General features: G+C 38.1%; 1 protein-coding gene across 5 annotated transcripts in view; it reads right to left on the bottom strand.

Moving 5' to 3' along the window:
• Positions 1 to 22,307, bottom strand: part of DPP8 (dipeptidyl peptidase 8) — a 49,230-nt gene that overhangs the window by 17,866 nt on the left and 9,057 nt on the right. For all 5 annotated transcript variants that reach the window (XM_037502737.2, XM_054688139.1, XM_037502736.2 and 2 more), the window contains 9 exons: positions 16,914 to 17,087; positions 15,503 to 15,671; positions 10,444 to 10,554; positions 8,520 to 8,648; positions 7,652 to 7,713; positions 5,382 to 5,482; positions 4,595 to 4,772; positions 3,607 to 3,766; positions 1,204 to 1,283 (listed from right to left, as the gene is read on the bottom strand). In XM_037502737.2, coding sequence (XP_037358634.1) covers positions 1,204 to 1,283; positions 3,607 to 3,766; positions 4,595 to 4,772; positions 5,382 to 5,482; positions 7,652 to 7,713; positions 8,520 to 8,648; positions 10,444 to 10,554; positions 15,503 to 15,671; positions 16,914 to 17,087 — 1,164 coding nt within the window. The remainder of the gene's footprint in view (positions 1 to 1,203; positions 1,284 to 3,606; positions 3,767 to 4,594; positions 4,773 to 5,381; positions 5,483 to 7,651; positions 7,714 to 8,519; positions 8,649 to 10,443; positions 10,555 to 15,502; positions 15,672 to 16,913; positions 17,088 to 22,307) is intronic.

Consider the following 22,307-nt stretch of genomic DNA (forward strand, 5'->3'; position numbering starts at 1 on the left):
CATTTGTAGCCAGTTGGTCAGAAGCCTGGGTGACCAAGTGGGGCTTATAGTAGGCCTCTGAAGTGGAGGGTGATCTTGGGAGACTAAGTCCTTAAACCTATAGAATCTGATATTATCTCCAAATAGATAATGTCAGAATTGAGTTGCATTCTCAGACACCCTGCTGATTTTCAAGAATGGCTTTATTGGTGTAGGGAGGTCTACCCACACCACACTGAAAACTATCTCAGAGACACTAAAATGCACTCCCGGAACAGAGAAAAATATACTTGGATACATAACCAGAAGGCCATGTAAGGCTCTCAGGGGAAATTAGACTTTAAATATTGCCTATTATAATTACATTCTCAAAATTTTACTAACAAAAACAAACCTAGAAAAAACAAACAAACAAAAAAAAACAAACCTAGGGCCTGGATCTTCATTCTTTCGCTTTAATCACCTTGGGGACTATAAGTGACTTCTATAGTAGTCAGTATCTATAATCCATCAATAATATCCTTGTCAATTTGAGGAACTCACAGGCCTTCATTAAATCCTGGTGGCATACTCAATTGTATGTGTCACACATATAAAAGATGGAGTTCTTAGAGATCTCATGAAATTGACCACCTAACTGAAAGTTGAAACAAATACATGGTACTATGAAAAGCAGGGAAAAAATTAGAAATCATTGGATTGCTATAGAAAAATCACATTCTGAGAACAAAACTGAGGGTGGATTTCTTCATCTTCTCTATCAATCTACACTATATATATATGAACTGCAGGTCATCCCCTTCTGAAGGTGGGGGATGAAATTAAATTTGTGAGGTAAGATGAACAGGTGAATGAAATAGAATCCGCAAATCAGAAGTAGTAAATAAATTTCTAAAATAGTGTGGACAGGAGTTGTCTATAAGAGACTTAAAAATAATTTTCAAACTATAGTCTAATAACTTTTACTAGACTCAAAAGTATGGACTAGCCCTTATTAAAACAGTATATTAAAAATGGTGAACTTTAATAACCAGAACATCTAATACTAGAGTTATAAAATGGGTTAGATTTTAATTTAAACTAATTCTTCCTTTCCAACAACTTGAGTTCTTTCAGGCCCTCACTTAATATTTTCAAAACACTGCTCTTTTGCACTGCTGATTTTTAGTATGCATACACACCACAGATTTTGAGCAAATATGTTAGTAGAAAGAAAGAACATACATTGGATCCATGCCGGCCAAGTACTTCCCATTCACCACTGGTAATTGCTATTTCTTCTTTGATAGGGCACTTGAAATCACCTAAAGAAAAATATAGTTATAATTTAGCACTTTATGCAAGATTATAATCAAATGCAACAATGAATAATAATATTCTAAACTCTTTTTTTCCACAAAGATACATTAAAAAGTTCAAGCTATGTCTGGGCGAATGAAAATATTTGCAACTATATAGATATAATGGTTACATTATTTGTAAATGTATTAATGTGACTGAATTATTCATTTTAAAATGGCTAATGTTATATGAATTTCACCTTAATTTTAAAAAAAGTCTACAGTTAAAAAAATGCCAACTTATGAGTTTTCACAATAATCTGGAATAATGATAGAATGATTCATGTAAATAGTGGGGGAAAAAGCAAAATAGATTTATAGCAAAGCCAGAAAAGAACTCACAAGCACTTGCATCCCCAGACCTTTGGTTAGACGAAGAAGTCTAATGGATTGACAAGGTATTTCTTGTAAATAAAACAAACTATTTTATTTTTTTTAAAGATTTATTTATTTATGCATACAAGAACTGGGGTACAGGCCAGAGGTGTGGGGGGTGAAAGAATTCACTAGAGACAGAGTGGTGAGCAGAACAGGCAGAATGACTGAAATACACTGCTGAGGGGAGCAGCAGGCGAGGCAGGAGAGGTCTGCCGCGCCATGTGGGTAACTCCCTGGCCGGGGATGAAACTCATGCTGCAGTGACTGTGGATACTTCATAGGGTGCATCTCACTCAACCCCTTGCACCACCAGGGAGGCCCCAAAACAAACTACTTTGAAAAGTCACAGAAGAAAAAAAATTTAATACAATTATTCTTAATTTGCCATAAAAACTGTGCATTACCATAATAAATACCAATATGCCCCATTTGTCTTTATGAGATCCTGTCTTAGTAGATGAAATTCTCAGTAGCCTGAGGAGGAGGTTAAAAGCTGGAGACCATTTGTTTTTGTCTAGCTGCTCCTAGTTATGGCTGTACAGAGTGACAGTTGAGGAAAGGCTGAGATGGTGAAGGGTCTTAACTAAGGTTCTGCTCATTAAAAAAAAAAAAAAAAAAAAAACTTATTTTCTTTTTCTTAGATACAAAAGTACAACTTAGTAGTTAAAAATTTGTGGTCAGGGCCTCCCTGGTGGCGCAGCGGTTGAGCGCTGGGTTGCGAAGCTGCCAGCAGCCTCTGTAGCGCCGGTTCGATCCCCGGCTGCTCCCCAGCCACCGGAGGAGGGTCCCACATGGCGCGCAGACCTCTCCTGCCGCCCGCTGCTCCCCTCAGCAGTGTACTTTGGTCCTTCTGCCTGCTCTGCTCCCCGCTCTGGCTCTGGTGAATTCTCTCACCCTCCCGCGCTTCTGACTGTACCCAGTGCATGTATAAACAAAGAAACAAACAAATAAATAAATAAATAAAAACATGCCTCTATAAAAAAAAAAAAGGATTTAAAAAAATAAATAAATAAAAATAGCTTTTTAAATCTGAAAATAACTTGGGTTCATTTTAATTAAAAATTACAGTAAAGGGCCTTCTTGGTGGCACAGGAGTTAAAAACACAGCACTATCAAGCTGTTGCCAGCCACTGCAGCACAAGTTTGATTCCCAGCCTGCCAGGGAGCAACCCACATGGCACAGCAGACCTCTCCTGCCTTGCCTCATGCTCCCCTCAGCAATGCTGCCTGTTCTGCTCCCCACTCTCTCTGGTGAATCCTCTCACCCCCCTCATATCTGGTCTACACCCCAGGTCTTGTATGCATAATGTTTTTTTAAAAAATTATAGTAAATGGGCCTTCCCGGTGGCGCAGCGATTGAGTGCTGGGTTGCGAAGCTGCCCGCAGCCTCTGCAGCGCTGGTTCAATCCCCAGCTGCTCCCCAGCCACCAGAGGAGGGTCCCACATGGCGTGCAGACCTCTCCTGCTGCCCGCTGCTCCCCTCAGCAGTGTGCTTCGGTCCCTCTGCCTGCTCTGCTCCCCGCTCTGGCTCTGGTGAATTCTCTCACCCTCTTGCACTTCTGACTGTACCCAGTGCTTGTATAAATAAATAAATAAATCTTAAATAAAAGACCTGCAAAAGCCACTTTTACGGCAAAGGTAAAAGTTGAAAGGAAAAGTCATTTTTCCACCCAGATTACTCATTAAAAGTTTATTATAAATCTATATAGAACTACATATATAGCTAATATTACATATCCCATCAAGACCTTTGCCTTTGATTTTTACACATGCAAGTATTTAAATTTATGTATTAATTTTAAATAAGTATTGATATTTACTAAGTATATAAAAGAGACATTCCATTACCCTTCCCCTCCCACCTACTGTTCAACATTTTTTCTTTTTTAAGTAAAAAATTATTTCTTACTTGGGGCAGGCAACCCACCACTTGATCGTTTATATTTGCTCTCCTTTAAAATGGATGTAATTTTATATAAATGACGGAAACCTGTTTTGCATTCAGAGGCAAAAATAAACTCAATTTCATCTTCATGACTTTGGGGAAAAACATGAAAGATGTCATGGATCTGTAAAATGAATAGCTTAATTTACTATACATATTAATGAAAATACCACACAAACAATTCAAAGAATAGCTTGATAAGCATACTCTGAAATATAAATAACTACCAACGCTAAGGGGTATGGTACATTTGGAATTACAGATTTTGCCTCAGACTTTCAGATTTATCTTACTTTAGCCAAAGAACTCATCCATTGAGAAATAAATGTCTCCAAATGGAGAAAAAAGGAAAATGTGACCAAAAGCTCTTTCTTGCTCACAATCTCTGCAATCCTTTGAAACACAGTTGAGGTTTGTTTAATGATACAAATCTTATGACAGAAATGATGCAATTTTATTTTTTTACTTTTCTTTTCCAATGAGAAATATTCTAACAGTAGAAGGGAAAACAGATGTTCATCTGCTTTAAGAGCATCATATGAACCTTATGTTCAGCCAGAGTAAGTTGGTTTTCTTTTCTTTTATTTTGTTAAATTGGAAATTGCATAATTCAATCCAATATTTTGGTAGTTTACCAACTTAAAAATGAAAGTCTCCTAGACAGAACTTTTGTGGTTCTCTCAGAGGCACTGATGAGGCTGTGTATTCAAAATCTCATGTGTTCAGGAACAAGGGCAAATCCACAGCCATTTCAATGGCATCCACTTTCTATCTTACACACCATTCCATGTTGGAACCATCATTCCATTCTGAAATGTTTAAATTAAGCAAATTAATATTCATGGTTACTCGGAAGTTAAAAGAATTCATCTTGATAGTTTGCTATAAAATTTTACATGCTTTAACAGCCTGAGAAAATATTCAACCAAATATATGAAAATAAAACACATACATTTATCCAGATATCTGTTGTTTCTTCATAGATAATCAGTGGGGTAACAGAGTCAGGCACTGATTCAATGAGTCTCTGTCTTTCCATCGCATCATCTTCTACTGGGATAAATAGTTCAGGGGAGATCAACACTATCTGCAGGCGAGTTTGGGAGCGATCTAGTAGGATGGACCAAGCACTATTTAAACAAATAAAAGAAAAGCACCAAAAATAAAGCAATCTCTTAGAAAATACTGTCATTTGGCACTCATCAATTATTTTTATAATCAAAAGGAAAGAATTAACTTAGTATATGTTAAATTATCACTTACAAATGGCTAATTAAAAATACTTGTTTTTTAAAGTTAAGCTTTAATAGTTTTTAAAAGTGGTTTTCTTTAAATTTCTAGAACCATAGATGGCCTCTGAAACTGCTTTCTTACTTTTAGAGTGAACAAATTCTAGCCTTATGAAACTCCTGCTGACTACATTAGACACAGAAACTATTCGTCTTCCTTAATCGCCTTCATAATATTTATGCTTACACAATAAAAAAAAAATATTTACAAGTGAGCCTTAAAGCCATACAACTAAACCACAAATAGAATGAAAATGCAATGCACCTAAGCTTATAGGATTACAAATCCCCAGAGTATACTCAGTTCATAAAAATTCTTTGTGCAGAAATAACTGCATATTTAAATTTATGTGTGAAGGCAGCTCCAACTATAAGGTTAAAATGAACAGACATTTCTAAAGTTTTGGATCCTTCATAGTGGTAAAGAAGTTAACAATTTAACATACGCACTATTTTCCCTCTGGAGTCCATCCAGCTCTGGCAATATATTCAACACCTTCAAACAAAATCTCAAAAGGCTGTATTAGTTCCTTATCAATGACATCTATAATCTATCAAAAAAGAAAAAAAGAATGTAATTATAAAAGACATAAACATGTAAGTAGCTTACTAGTCTACCTAAGTCATTATCAATAACAGCATGATAATTTTTCAGGTTTGGGTACTTTAAAAGGCACACAAAGTATAGCAAAACCAACAGGAAGTTGTGGGAATCTTATACAGGAGCTCTTTACACCTAAAAAAGCTGTCACCATAAGAATGAGTTCATAGTTTTCCTATGAATTTACACAAATAGAATACTTGATAATAACTTGTAAATCAAATTTCAATCACTTTAAACTCTAGTATCTAAGAAAAGTAATAGTCCCTTGTTCCCTGTATTTCAGCTTAAAATATTATTTGTGTAACATATTAGTGGTCCTGAGTAAGCCAACTTTTTTCCATTAAAAATCTAGTTGACATAATTAAAACAATTGTTCTTCTGATGGGCAAAGGATCTAAATAGACAATTCTCCAAATGTTGAACACGCACATGAAAAGAAGCCCAATGTCACTAACCATCAAGAAAATGTAAATAAATCAAACCACAATGAGGTACCACTTGAAACTCACTATAATAAATGAGTAAAGTGATAAGAAGTGTTGATTAGGATGTAGAGAAATTGAAAACCTCATACCCTGCTGGTGGGAATACATAATAGTACAACCACTTTGGAAGACAGCTTGGCAGTTCCTCAAAAGGTTAAACATTGAGTTATCACGTGATCCAATAATTCCACTCCTAGGTATATATCCAAGGGGGAAAAAAGAGGTAGGGCCTCCCCGGTGGCACAGCGGGTTAAGCACAGCACTGTGAAGCTGTCCAAAGCCTCTGCAGTGCAGGTTTGGTTCCCAGCCGGCTGGGGACATTCCCACATGGCACAGCAGACCTCTACTGTCGTCCCCTCTGCTCCCCTCAGCAATGCTTTCAGTCCATCTGCCTGTTCTGATCCCGACTCTGTCTCTGGTGAATCCTCTCACTTTCCCGTGCCTCTGGCCTGTACCCCAGCTATTGTATAAATTAAAAAAAAAAAAAAAAAAAAAACCTTTAAAAAAAAAAAAAGGCATATCCACACAAAAACCTGCATGCAAATATTCATGGTAATTTTTTTTTAAGATTTACTTATTTATGCATACAAGAACTGGGGTACAGGCCAAAGGTATGGGGGGTGAGAGATTCACCAGAGACAGAGTGGGGAGCAGAACAGGTAGATGTACTGAAATACACTGTTGAGGGGAGGAGTGGGCGAGTCAGGAAAGGTCTGCTGCGCCATGTGGGTCACTTCCCTGACCAGGGATCGAACTCGTGCCGCTGTGGCTGCGGAGAGCTTCATAGTGCTGTGTCTTAACCTCTTAAGCCACCAGGGAGTTTCATAACTCCCCCATGGTAGTGCTATTGATAATAGTCAAAAAGTTGAAATAACCCAAAAATCCATAACTGATAAGTAGATTTATCAGATAGTAATGGTTCAACATGGATGAATCTTGAAAACATTACACTTAGTTAGAGAAATCAGACTAGTGACTGTATGATTCCATTTATATGAATGTTCAGAATGCGCAAATCTATAGACAAAAGAAAAAAGTGGTTGCCTAGGGCTGGGGGCAAGGAGAGGAGCATGATGACATTGGGAAATGATGACTAAAAGATGTGGGGTTTCTTTTTGGAATGATGAAAATGTTCTAAAATTGTGATGGTTGCAATCATGTAAATATACTAAGTCCTATCTCAATAAAGCTGTTGAAAAAAGCTGAGCAGAGAAGACTGCTTTTAAACTAATCTCATATGCATTCAGCTTATATGCTTATATTTTTGTCTTGTACTGCTGTACAAGAGAAACATAGGATATTTAATGTACCATATATATCTATACAGTACAGAAATACAGAAGGTCACTCATCATCAATACTACCATTTTAAAAACACTGATCAGGAGAAATAACTAAGTCAAAGAGGAAAAACTACTGAAAAGGGTGATAAATATGAACAGCCCCTAGTTCTATCTTGGGAAGCAGCAAAACTCTTCAAAGTAGAAGATGAGGTCAACCTGAAATCATGATCCACAGATGTCTCACAAGTTCAAAGAGTCCAAAAAATATAAAAAGTTGTATCTAAGATTTCTTTTAGACTGACTAGACTAGCTAAATGCCTCAAAGTCAACTGAACATTTTATACTTACCCTTCCTTCTGCATCAATCATGATTTCCGACATCTTAAAAGTGACTTTAGGGTTTGCTGTACCTTTAGAAAGAGACATAAATGAATTAGTAACACATGTCCAAAATTATTCAAACTAACTTTGATAGATCAATCCTCCTTATAGTTAAGTCAGGACTATTATAGAGTTAGGGTTTTACTGCGCAAGACTCTCAGAAGTCCATTTCAAATTTATACTTTTCAGTATAGTATCAAAAAAAAAGGAGAGAGGGCTGAAATATCAAAAGTCAGTTTGAAAAAAAGAAGTCAATTCCACATCACTGAAATGCTATTAATAGCAACATAAGGAAAATTACTAATTAAGAACAAAAATCCCTAAAAAATCTTTATTTCCTAGCAAACACACCTTTTTTATTCATTCTTTGAAGTAACCAGTTTTGTGCACACCCTCAAATAATTTAAAAGGATCAGTCTTTAAAAAATCTACTTCAGGGCTTCCCTGATGGCAAAGAGGTTAAGTCTCAGTGCCATCAAGCTACTGCCAGCCACTGCAGCATGAATTTGATCCCCAGCCAGGAAGCTAACCCATATATGGCATAGCAGACCTCTCCTGTTCACCTGCTGCTCCCCATAGCAGTGTATTTCAGTACATCTGCCTGTTCTGCTCCCCACTCTATCTCTGGTGAATCCTCTCATCCCCAGTACCTCTGACCTATACCCCAGTTCTTGTATGCATAAATAAATAAAAAATCGACTTCAGTGACACTTAAAAACCCATCCATACCAAGGCTGAAAATGACTAATGTTGACTATACATTTGGTTGACAGTAAAGTGAAACTTGTTTGGAAAGGAGAAATGGGTGCTATTTAAATGCCAATGAATACATTACCAGTTTTAGGATAACGGAATGAATCTGCCCTCCTTGTTTCCAACATAGGCGACGTAACATGAATTATTTCCACCTCAGATTCATCATTTTCTTCATAGAGAATTCTAAGAATTTTGTTGCCACTGGGAGCTTAAAAAAATTGAGAATGAAAATTTAGAAGAATTATTCCAAAAAGTAACCGGAACTGACCATTCTTTCTAGCGTTATATTTCCCATAGTGAAAATAATTAATGTACAAAATATGCTTCCTTTTATGTATGAAAATATCACTAGTCTTGCAGTAGAGCAAAGTAAGTTATTGCCAACCCACTTTAACTGGTTAAAGATTATTCATTTTGGGGGCCTCCCTGGTTGCGCAAGGGGTTAAGACACAACCTATGAAGCTCTTCGCAGACTCTGCAGCACAAGTTCAGCCCAGCTGGCCAGGGAGCAACCCACATGGTGCAGCAGACCTCTCCTAACTCACCTGCTGCTTCCCTCAGCAGTGTACTTAGGTCAATCTGCCTATTGTGTTCCCCACTCTGTCTCTGGTGAATCCTCTAACCCCCCACACCTCTGGCCTGTACCCCAGCTCTCATATGCATAAATAAATAAACCTTTAAAAAAAAAAAGTTATTCATTTTGGAAGCAAAAATTGAAAACAGGGCCTCCCCCGTGGCACAGCGGTTGAGCGCTGGGTTGCGAAGCTGACCGCAGCCTCTGTAGCGCCAGTTCGATTCCCGGCCGCCCGCTGCTCCCCTCAGCAGTGTACTTCAGTCCTTCTGCCTGCTCTGCTCCCCGCTCTGGCTCTGGTGAATTCTCTCACCCTTCCGCGCTTCTGACTGTACCCAGTGCTTATATAAATAAATAAATCTTTAAAAAAAAAATATAAAGAAACCATGTCTTGGAAAAAAAAAAAACACAAAAATTGAAAACAATTATGTATTTTATATACATATTTAACTCACGGAAAGCAGTTTTGAAGGATTTCGTTTTGGTCCTTGCATATCTTAAGATACAATTTTTTTTGTTGAAAAATGAATTGTTTAATTATATTTATAATGCTTCTGGTAACAAAATAAATGCTATTTAAAGAGTCTTTTTTTTTCTTTCATTCACTTCAAAATCCATAACTATCTAACAGATAGTTATGGCAAAATGTTTTACATTTTAAAATAAAATGTCCAAATCTAAGACATGACTTAAAAATAAATAACTTTCATGGTCCCTTAGAGAAATGTTCATCCTGCTAGCTGTAATCCATTAGTGGGTCATGAAAATTTATTCATAACCAGCATTTAAAAAAATACAACAGAAAAGGACATATATAACATCAGAATGTATTACACAGAACGATAATAATTGTAAAATTTGTTTTCAGTTTTACATATGCAGTATATATATGTGTATGTGTGTGTGTGTGTGTGTATATATATATATATAAAATGTACTAGGGTCACAATATAAAGCAAATTTCTAATTGGATCATGATCAAAAATTTTGAAGCCACTGCTTTAGAGAGCTGCTTCTCAAGCTTCCAGACAGTAAAATATTATGAATTCACCAAGAAAAAGGAAGACCTTACGCCCTTTCTCTGATCCATTCATAATAATCTGGCCATTTGTTCATACAGATTCTCTAGTCAATCATACATTTTTATATCAGCTCATTAAGGTGTGATTTTTTTTATTCTGCTACCAACATTACCAAGACCAGTTTTAGATTAAAGAATTAACAAAGGAGTAGAACCTGAAGCACTGAACCACGGCATAATTATTTTTATTCACTATGGTGAGAGATACCCTATATATTCTAAATAACCACCGGTCGGATCCAGTGTTCATCACTAAGCATCTACTACCCAGGATTTAGAACCCCCGTCCTTAAATAACTGGTAGTTAAATTTCATACTTTATTTAACCTATATTACTTTGAACCCTCTTACTTGTTTCAGCTTCTGGACACCACCAATAACCAGAATATCTGTCAAATTCTTCTTGAAGAACAAAGGTAGCAACTCCAGCTGATCTGGGATCCTCTTCCATATTGGCTAGCTCTAGACAAACATGAAAGGCAAATTTATCACAGGAAGTTCTCTATTTTTTCTAAATACAAAGCAGAATGATTCTGTTTATTTTTTTTTTTAAAGATGTATTTATTTATGCATACAAGAGCTGGCGTACAGGCCAGAGATGTGGGGGGTGAGAGGATTCACCAGAGACAGAGTGGGGAACAGAACAGACAAACTGACTGAAGTACACTGCTGAGGGGAGCAGTGGGCAAGACAGGAGAGGTTTGCTGTGCCATGTGGGCAGCTCCCGGGCCAGTCAGGGATCGAACACATGCTGCAGAAGCTGCAGACAGCTTCACAGTTCTGTGCCTAACCCCTTACGCCACCAGGGAGGCCCTCATTCTGTTTATTTTGAAGACAGCTATAATGTAGTAATGAACTCTGGAGCCAAAAGGATTGAATTCACACTTGGGTTCTATCATTTACTAACTGTCTGACCTTGGGCATATCACCCTTCTCATTCCACTGTAGTGTGCCACTTGTAAACAGGAACAGGAACCTACTTTATAAGGTTAAGAAATTATTTAATTCACATACAGCACTTGAACAAAGACTGAATCACAGTATGTACTCCAAAAATTTTATTTTCCCATTTAACTAGGATCATAGAAAATAGATACATGTAAATACATATAAAGGGCTATGTCTTATCTCTCTAGTACAGGGAAGAACATCTATTGCCCTAGAATGGATGTTATAGATCATGTAATTCATCATTCCTCCTCCATTCTCTTCCTCCCATCCAACCACAGCAGTTCAGTTTTTGTTTATAACATACTTGAGGGTAAAAAAATAAGCATATTAGCATGTACTAAATGGTATGTACACTGTGATTGTACTTTAATTCATTCCTGTTTATTGCTGAATGGTATTCCAATATATCTACCACAATTATTTGATCCATTCATTTGGGCTGCCTCCAAGTTTTGGCTATAGTGAATAAATACGCTATTATCATTCTTGAATAAGAATCTTTGTGGATGTTGTTTTCATTTCTCTTGAATAAATATCTAGCAGTGGAATGGCTGGGAGTATAGTGTATTTTAACTTTATGAGAAAATGCTACATAGTTTTCTAAAATAATTCTATTATTTTATATTTTTACTAGCAGTGTATGAAAGTTCTTTTAGAAACATTTGGTATTCTGGAGGCCTTCCTGGTGGTGCAAGGGGTTATGCTGCAGCACTGTGAAGCTATCAGCAGCTACTGTAGCATGGCACAAGTTCAATCCCCAGCCAGCCAGGGAGCTGACCCACATGGTGCAGCAGACCTCTCCTGTCTCTCACGCTGCTCCCCTCAGCAGTGTGTTTCAGTCTGTCTGCCTGTTCTGCTCCCCACTCTGTCTCTGGTGAATCCTCTCACCCCCTGCACCTATGACCTGTACCCCAGTTCTTATATGCACAAATAAATAAATGTAAAAAAAAAATTGGTGTTCTTAAATCTTTTTCACTTTAACTAGTCTAATAGAGGGTATATAATATCTCACAGTATTTTAATTTTATAGGTAAGTTTTAATATATTATTTTTGCTTATTTGTATTACTGCTTATCTAAAATGAATATGCAATATGAACCAATAATCCCTTATCCAAAAATTCTGAACCCAGAAATGTTTGGAGCTCAGATTTCAAATATATCTACCATATAATTATGTAACATCTTCAGCAGGGTAATTAAATACCCTGTAATCAAATACACTACTATTCCTGCAGCAAACTTATGAAAAGGTACACTAAGATTAAGATTATAAATATCTTCAGGTCAGCTCAGGTCAGGTTTTGCCACCAAGCAAAAGCATCAAGCTAAGGAAAATTAAGCTCAGATTTCAGAGTAATTTTAGAATTAATGATTTGTTCAAAACCAATGCTATCTTTAGGATCTTTCAATTACTCAAAAGTTACACCTCCCATACTGTATATACCATATCCGCAGCAAAGAAAATAATAAGAACACTATTATCACATCCTCCAAGGGTGCCAGTGCTTGCTACTTTAAATTCTGCCAATCTTTACAATAATCCCATGTGGAAAACAACTCTACAGAAGGGCAGGAGGGAAAGGAGATGGGGGAGGAGGAGGACAGACACATGACTGAAAAATACCTTCCTTTTTACAAAAATTTTCAAAACAGGGTCTCCCTGGTGGTACAGGAGTTAAAGTCTCAGTGCTATCAAGCTATCATCAGCCACTACAGCGTGAGTTCGATCCCTGGCCAGGGCGCTAACCCACATGGTGCAGCAGACCTCCCCTATCTCAATAGCTGCTCCTTTCCTCTCAGCCGTCTATCTCAGTAGATGTGCCTGTTCTTCTCCCCACTGTGTTTCCGGTGAATCCTCTCACTCCCCCCCCCACTCCCCCGGATTCTTGTATGCATAAATAAATAAAAATAAATCTTAAAAAATTCAAAACAGCTTTACTCACTAAAACAGAGTAAACAAACTGTGCTATACTATTATTGGAAAGGAAAAATATTTCCTTTACTTTCAGACTCTTAATTGGGCCTTGTGAATTTAACAAAATACAGCCTGGCAAGACTGCTTTTTATTCACATATTTAAGTGGGAGTTCGCAAAATGTGACTGGAAGAGGTGGTTAAAAAATTAAAGAAAAAAATTAAAAAGTTGACAAGAATTTGTAGCAAATATATTATTCAGACATAGGAAGTGGTGGAAAAGGAAACTTACGAGGAAACAAATGAAAAATGTTTTACTTCTGATAGTCTTTGCCAGAGCTTTGCAGTCCCAGTTAACATTTACCATAGCGTAAATAGTTTCATGTTTGTTGAAAATAATGAAAAAATGGTTAGAATTTCCAACACAAATTTTCTAAATACCAACCTAATCTTTCTACTGCTAACTTCATATGGAGACCTATTAAATATAAAAAATCTCTACTTTTTACTTATAATTTTCTCTACTCCACCTGTTTTCTCTATCCTATGTTCTAGTTTCAGGCCATATAACCTGGATAACTGCAACAGTTAAGCTTTGGTGTCCCTGTCTCTAGTCTTGTGCTTCTCAAATAAAACTTTCAAAGTATTTACAAGAATTTATCTATAAAATCTACATACATACCACTTAACTACAAAAATTTTTCATTGGACCCCCACATCATAACACCTGTATTCATTTATGCAAGATACAGTCTACCCTTGTCTGGGATTCTTGTCTACCAGCCTTATGATTCCCTATTTTCTTAACTTATGCCTTATATGGTCTCTAGGACCATTGACTTCTGCCTCCTCATACATACTATAGTGCCGTCTGCATCAAGACCTTTCTCATGTGGCCTCTTGCCTAGAGTATACTGGATAATATGCGGTCATTAGTTAAGACGAGTTTAGGTGTCATCTCTTCTGGGAAGCCCTCACTGACCACTACCTTTCATTGGGGCTCCCAGAATACCCTATGTTGGCTTATTTTGTTTTAGAGTTATTTTCTTATATAATTTCCTTGAGGCTCAGGACTATGTCTTATTTAATTCTGTATCCTTAGTTCTTGCCACAATGCCTGGCACACCAGAATGTAATGTATTTTTGTTGACTGGTTAGATCAGGTTTCTTGACTCCTAATTCAGTGCTAATTCTAATCGATGTAAATTGTTCAAAGAAAGGACTCTTCTACAACACTGATTATCCCACTAATGAAAAAATGTTTGCTGTCAACACACTGTTCTATAATAAAATAAGAAAAATGCCCAAGAAATCATCTCTGTGATTTCAGAGTAAGCAAAAGTTGGATAAATGAACTTTTACAGTGACCATTCTTCATTATGGAGCTTTAGTTTCAAACTCTGTTCCACATGTTAAAAGAAAAACAATAAACTGTTTCTTATCTTTCATTTGTCTAAAAGCTTCAGAGGGAAAAACACATTTTTTTCTATATTTAGAGAAGTGCTTAGAATTATTATAGCTACTTCCGTAAAAATTAAATATTTCCATAATTCATAGTTCTACAAGGCTTTTTTTTCCCTACTAAGACAGAACACTTTAATAGGCTATCTAAAAGGGGGAGATAAATTTTCAGGTAGTTCTTGCAGTGTGCATTAGGCTTTTTTGTTACCCAAAAACAAAAAAAGGGCCTCCCTGCTGGTGCAAGGGGTTAAGCACAGCACTCTGAAGCTATCCGCAGCCACTGCAGCAAAAATTCGATCCCCAGCAGGACAGGGAGCTACACAGATGGTGCAGCAGACCTCTCTTGCCTCGCCTGCTGTTCCCCCCCCGCAGTGTATTTCAGTCAGTCTACCTGTTCTGTTCCCCACACAGTGTCTGGTAAATCCTCCTAACCCCCGCACCTCTGGCCTGTACCCCAGTTCTTTTTTTTTTAAAAAAGATTTATTTATTTATTTATTTGTTTGTTTATTTATTTATTTATTCATTCAAGCACTGGGTACAGTCAGAAGTGAGGGAGGGTAAGAGAATTTACCAGAGCAGGGAGCAGAACAGGCAGACTGACGAAGTACACTGCTGAGGGGAGCAGCGAGCACAGCAGGAGAGGTCTGCGTGCCTTGTGGGACCCTCGCTGGCGGCCAGGGATCGAACTGGCGCTGCAGAGACTGCAGGCAGCTTCACAGCCCAGCACTCAACCTCTGCGCCACCGGGGAAGCCCTGTACCCCAGTTTTTATATGTATAAATAAATCTTAAAATTTTTTTTTAATTAAATTTTTATTTTAGTAAGAATATATAGCTTGAGGAAAACTGGCAGTCTTATTTTAGGCTAAAAACCAATCATACCAAGAGATGCCACTGCCATGTTGTCTGAAAATAAACATCAAAGCAAGGCAGCATTATACAAATAGCACAGATGGTACATAATCAGTTATCATCTGTATTTTTTTAACTTTAATGATTAAACTTAAAATAGAAAGATGACCCAGTTTATTTCAATTTCAAAATGTTAAGCAAAAGCAAATAAATTTAAATAAGTTATTCATTACCATTGTGTACATAGGTGAGCCTCCTTTCTTCTCGGGTTACAATGTTGGATATCCAAATATCATTGCTATGTATGAAAGCAATCCAGTCTGGATCAGCAGGGCATAATTTTGGATCCATCCGAATGTTGGGACAACTGGTTTCCACTAAATTGGGCCGTAAAGGTTGTTGCTAGAAAAGTAAGGCAAGTATTTTAAGGCAAGTATTAGGTCTTCTCTCTCTCTCACTCTCTCTCTCTCTCTCTCACACACACACACACACACACACACCCCCTACCTCATTTGCTAGCACCCTTCCTATGTGAACAACACAATGTCAACTATGATAACTGCTCCTGAGAAAAACATTTTCATGTAAGGGAGACAAACATTTTCATTTTTTTTTCTTTTACTATGAGTTAAAAACCTAAGGTCAATAGGAGAGGAAATAAAGACAATAACAACACTTCATGAATTTTGTTGCCCAAAGCTGTTTAATGGAATAATTATTATTTGTTACTTTTATTAAAACATTTATGAAATGGGACCTCCCCTGGTGGTGCAGCAGTTGAGTGCTGGGCTGCGAGGCTGCCCACAGCCTCTGCAGCGCCAGTTCGATCCCCGGCTGCCAGCGAGGGTCCCACACGGTGCACAGACCTCTCCTGCCGTGCCCGCTGCTCCCCTCAGCAGTGTACTTAGTCAGTCTGCCTGTTCTGTACCCCGCTCTGGCTCTGGTGAATCCTCTCACCCTCCCGCGCTTCTAACTGTACCCAGTGCTCATATAAAATAAATAAATAAATAAATAATAAATAAATAAATAAATAAATAAATGAATAAATAAATAAATCTTTTAAAAAAAGATTAATTAATATTTCAAATTAAATTTATTAAAACAACTTGCTCATAAAAATCTAATGAAAGATAAGGCCATCAAAATTTTATCAAAAGAATTGCTCTAACAGCACATAAGGAATTGCCTATAATATAATCAAATACTTAGGCAGCTCTCCTGCCTGCGTGAGTCCATGCAGGTGTCTCTCTTTCCTTAAAAAAAGGAAAAAATCAAGTAATGAAACCATTTAATAAGAAGAATTAAGCTTTTAAGACAACCTAAAATGGATTGCCCTTGACAATACTATCTTCCAAAATCCCTCCCCAGAGGCATATACAGAAAATGGACATTGATTACTATGCTATTACTGTACCTTTACAGTATCTTCCTACATTTTAGCATTTTAAAAATTCTATGTAATGTGACTGGAAAAGTCAAATTGGAAATTAATACCCCTATTTCTTATTTTATTTGACTACTAATTTCTTCCGTTGATGGGTAAACAGAAGTTTTTTGGTGTTTTTACTAATTACTTTTCTAATTAGGGCACAAATAACTTTTAGGACCCAGAAACAGATTTAACAAGTAGTAATACCAACTTACAGTAAATCCTTGTGGCCCTCCATCTTTTATGTGATAAATTCCACTACCGGCTTGGAATAGAAATGTTCCACTTCCTTGGTGATAATCATAAGAAGCAATTCCAACTGTTCCAATGCGTTTTCTTTCTCTTAATAGTTCCTCTTCTCGGGAATACATTCCATAGTCCAGTGTTGCCTAATGCAAAAGGAAAGAGAAGTCCACTCCTGTTTTCTGAAAGCTTCATTTGTTTTTAGCACTGAAATCCCAGCATCTCCAATAGTATCAAGTCTCCATTTTGCACGACCCAAAATTTGTCAGCAACTTGAAGCAGATGAATTTTGGTAAAACTGCTGAATAATTTCTTAGTAAAAGGTCTCTAGATGATTACTGTATAATTTAGATAAGAATAAAGTCAATCAAGATCTTCTACAACCCAACTGTAATTCTGCAACCCTGCATGCAGTGAAGACAGACTTAGAAGTTCAGTGGTTTGAATCTAGGCTTTGATCCTTAACTAGAAGTCTGACTTTTGGTTAAGTAGCTTAATTTCTTCAAAAGTAATTTTTCTCATTTTCAAAATAATAAATCCAGCTTTATAAATAATAAAAATTCAGCTTTGTGGAGATTAACTTAGATAAAACCATGTAAAGTGCTTACTTAGTGCAATGACTGGCACAGAGTTAAGTTCTCAAATATCAGCTGTCTTTTTTACCTTTCCAATACATCTAATAATACTATCCTCTAATAAAATCCAACAACAGGTTGATCACTTATCTGACTGATGAGGATGAGGGGTTTCCCAAGCTAGAAATATCTGATGCACGTACAAAATTTAATAAGTAAAATAAATCTATCAAGTGCTAACAACAAAAAAAATTACATCCACATATTCCCTAACTAAAAACTCTAATACTTTTAGAAAAGGAACATACAACATATCACTCTAAAATTAAGTCAGCAGGGCCTCCCTGGTGGCGCAGCAGTTGAGCGCTGGGTTGCGAAGCTGCCCACGGCCTCTGCAGCGCCGGTTTGATCCCCGGCTGCTCCCCGGCTGCTCCCCGGCCACTGGAGGAGGGTCCTACATGGCGCGCAGACCTCTCCTGCCGCCCGCTGCTCCCCTCAGCAGTGTACTTCGGTCCTTCTGCCTGCTCTGCTCCCCACTCTGGCTCTTGTGAATTCTCTCACCCTCCCGCGCTTCTGACTGTACCCAATGCTTGTATAAATAAATAAATAAAATTAAAAAAAAAAATTAAGTCAGCACAATGAAAGTAAACATTTTTCAAGGATGGTAAATTCAGGCACATACTTGAAAACACAATATTAGATGAGGTTACAATGAGACAACCTTGGAATGTTGCTAAAAACCAATCTATTTTTTTTGGTTCACTCTATCACCTTTAAAATTTAATGTATAACTTGGGCCTCCCTGGTGGCATGGAGGGTTAAGACAAGACTCAACCTATGAAGCTGTCCACAGCCACTGCAGCACGAGCTCGATCCCCAGCCAGGGAGCTACCCATACGGCACAGCAGACCTCTCCTGCCTTGCCCGCTGCTCCCCTCAGCAGTGTATTCAGTCAATATGCCTGTTCTGTTCCCCACTTTGTCTCTGGTGAATACTTTTACCCCTCACACTTCTCACCTGTGCCCCAGTTCTTGTATACATAAATAAATCTTTAAAAGAAGTTAATATATAATTAAACACTAACACACATTTGTACATCTGTTTAGTAGAAAAAAATTACCACATTCAGTGAACATATCTGTGTTAATTCTGATATTTCTGGGGCCTCCCTGGTGGTTCAAGACATTAAGTCTCAGTACTATGGAGCTATCAGCAGTCATTGCAGCATGAGTTCGATCTCTGGCGAGGGAGCTAACCCACATGGCACAGCAGATCTCTTCTGTCTCACCTGTTGCTGTTCAGTACATCTGCCTCTTCTGCTCCCCACTCTGTCTCTGATGAATCCTTTCAACACCCCCACGTCTACCCCCTGCACCTCTGGCCTACACCCCAACTCTTGCATGCATAAATAAAAAATCTTTTAAAAATTCTGATTTTTTCCTTTTTAAAAAGATTTATTTATGCATACAAAAACTGGGGTGTAGACCAGAGGTGCTGGGGATCAAATTCATGTGACAGTGGCTGGCGATAGTTTGATAGAGTGGTCATTAACCCCTCAGCCACGAGGGAGGCCCCCTGCACTTAGTATGTTTGTACTCAGAAAACAGAAATTTCAGAGTTAAGAAATTGACTTTCACAAGAAAACTCCATGAACTTTGTGATTATAAAATGTGTTATTTGAAAGAATAGCTAGCAAAATAGTAAAAAGAATCCTGAAAAAAACCGACTGTGGGAAGGAAAGTGAACTTTACCAGATATTAAAATATTAGAACACAAATAACAAAATAAACAATAGTACATGAATAGAAAATCCAAACTAGAAAGCTGAATACAGAAATTTGTAAGAAAAAAAGGAGGAGGAGGGACTCACTGGTGGTGCAAGGGTTAAGACACAGCATTATGAACATATCCACAGCCACTGCAGCATGAGTTCGATCCTGGGCCAGGGAGGTGACCCACACGGTGAGCAGACCTCTCCTGTCTCGCCACTGCTCCCTCAGCAGTGTATTTCAGTTAATCTGCCTGTTCTGTTCCCCAAACTGTCTCTGGTGAATCCTCTCACCCCACCACGGCTCTGGCCTGTACCCCAGTTCTTGTATGCATAAATAAATAAAAAATTTTTAAAAAGGAGGAATATGAATAAATGGGAACTTTAAAATCAGTGATTACTGGGCCTCCCCGGTGGTGCAGAGGGTTGAGCACAGTGCTGTGAAGCTGTCCGCAGCCTCTGCAGCACCGGTTTGATTCCCAGCTGGCCAGGGAGATTCCCACATGGTGTGGCAGACCTCTCCTGTCACACCCACTGCTCCCCTCAACAGTGTATTTCGGTCCTTGCCTATTCTGCTCCCTGCTCTGTCTCAGGTGAATTGTCTCACCCTCCTCATAGCCTCTAGATTCTACCTCAGTACTTGTATAATAAATAAATCTTGGGGGAAAAAAAATACCTTAAAAAATAAATAAATAAAATCAGTGATTACTGATTTAAATTTTAATTCATTTGCAATTACTGCCTAGTCACATTCAAAGATAACAATGGATCCACTTTTCATATATTCTCAATGGGTCAGAGATTCACAAGCTAAAAATGAAATCAACGTCCACTTCCAACAAAGATGGAGTAACAGGAATCAGATTTATCCTCCCATCTGAAACAACTGAAAAAAAAGGACAATAAAATGAAATAATGTTTTCAAGACACTGTATATCAGACAATAAAGGAAAAGGATCCATGAGAAATGGAAGTCAAATTAGTGAAGTATTGGGGCCTCCCTGGTAGGGCAAGGGGTTAAGATGTTGCACTGTGAAGCTCTCTGCAGCCAGTATAGCATGAGTTGGATCCCCGGCCAGGGAGGTGACCCACATGGTACAGCAGACCTCTCCTGTCTTGCCCGCTGCTCCCCTCAGCAGTGTATTTTAGTAGATATGCCTGTTCTGTTCCCCAATCTGTCCCTGGTGAATCCTCTCACCATTCCCCCACACTTTCGGTCTATACCCCAGTTCTTTTATGCATAAATAAATAAATCTTAAAAAAAAAAAACCAACTAGTTAAGTATCTGCAGTTGCCCCAGCCTTGAGAGATTCCAGACAGTGGCACATAGAGAGGGAAGCCAAGGTGTCAAAGAAATCACAAAATACTTTGACACAAAAGAAAACAATATATTAAAACTTCAGGGATGCAGCAAAAGCAACGTTCAGAGGGAAATGTATATAACATTAGACACCTACATAAAAAAAAAAAAATCTCACATCAGTTTCCACCTTAAGATACTGGAAAAAAAGGGCAAACTCAACCCAAAGAAAACAGAATTAAGGTACTATTACTAATTAGACTAGGAAAAAGAAAAAAGGAAAAGAAAAATGAAACTCAACAAAACCAAAAGTGAGTTCTTTCAAAAGATTAACAAAATCGACAAATTTAGCAAGACGGGTCTTCAAAACAAAACGAAAGACTCAACTAAAATCAATGGGGCCTCCCTCGTGGCGCAGGGTTAAAGACAGCGCTATCAAGCTACTGCCAGCCACTACAGCACAAATTCGATGCCCTGCTGGCCAGGGAGCAACCCATACAGCGCAGCAGACCTTGCCTGACTCGCTCGCTGCTCCCCTCAGCAGTGTACTTCGGTCGATCTGCCTGTTCTGTTCCCCACTCTGTCTCTGGTGAATCTTCTCATCCCCCACACCTCTGGCCTGTACCCTAGCTCTTGTATGCATAATAAATAAATCTTTAAAAAAAAAAGGGTAATTATATATATGTAAATTTATATAATTGCATGAACAACTGTATGCCAACAAATTTGATAATGTAGATGAACTGATTAAATTCTAGAAACACATGATCTATGAAAATTGACTCAAGAAGAAACAGAAAAATTAAATAGAACTATAACAAGTAAAGAGATTGAATTAGTGACCAAAAAACTTCCCAAAAAGAAAAACCCAGGGCTATATGACTTTACTGATGAATTCTACCATGTTTTGTTTGTTTGTTTTTAAATATTTATTTATTTATGCATACAAGAACTGGGGTGTGGGCCAGAGGTGCAGAGACGGGGTGGTGGTGAGAGGATTCATCAGAGACAGAGTGGGGAGCTAAACAAGCGAACTGACTAAAATACACTGCTGAGGGGAGCAGCGGGTGAGACAGCAGAGATCTGCTGCGCCATGTGGGCCATCTCCCTAGCCGGGGATTGAACTCATGTTGCAGTAGCTGCGGATTGCTTCACAGTGCTAACGGTTTAACCCCTAGTGCCACCAGGGAGGTCCCTAAACTGGACAGATTTAAATCATAGGACTTAAGATTATAAAGATGGCAATATACCCCAAACTGATCTAGAGATTCAATGGAATGCCTATCAAAGTTCCAATTGCTTTTTCTCCAAATATTATTGATAAGGTGGTACTAATATGGAATCACAAAACAATCTTGAAAAAGAATATTAAAAGACTCATTCAACTTCAAAAGTTAAAACAAAGCTACATCAATCAAGACATCATGGGGCCTCCCTGGTGGCACAGGGGTTAAGATGAAACCTATGAAGAAATCCGCAGCCACTGCAGCACAAGTTCGATTCCCGGCCGGCCAGGGAGAAACCCACATGGTGGGACAGATCTCTCCTGTCTCGCCCGCTGCTCCCCTCAGCAGTGTACTTTGGTCCGTCTGCCTGTTCTATTCCCCACGCTGTCTCTGGTGAATCCTCTCACCCCCCGTGCATCTCTGACCTGTACCCCAATTCTTGTATAAAAATAAAATTAAAGGGCCTCCCCGGTGGCGCAGCGGTTGAGCGCTGGGTT

The sequence above is a fragment of the Talpa occidentalis genome, unplaced genomic scaffold, assembly GCF_014898055.3.
Source record: "Talpa occidentalis isolate TD23 unplaced genomic scaffold, MPIMG_talOcc4v2.1 talOcc4.11, whole genome shotgun sequence".
NCBI lineage: Eukaryota > Metazoa > Chordata > Mammalia > Eulipotyphla > Talpidae > Talpa > Talpa occidentalis.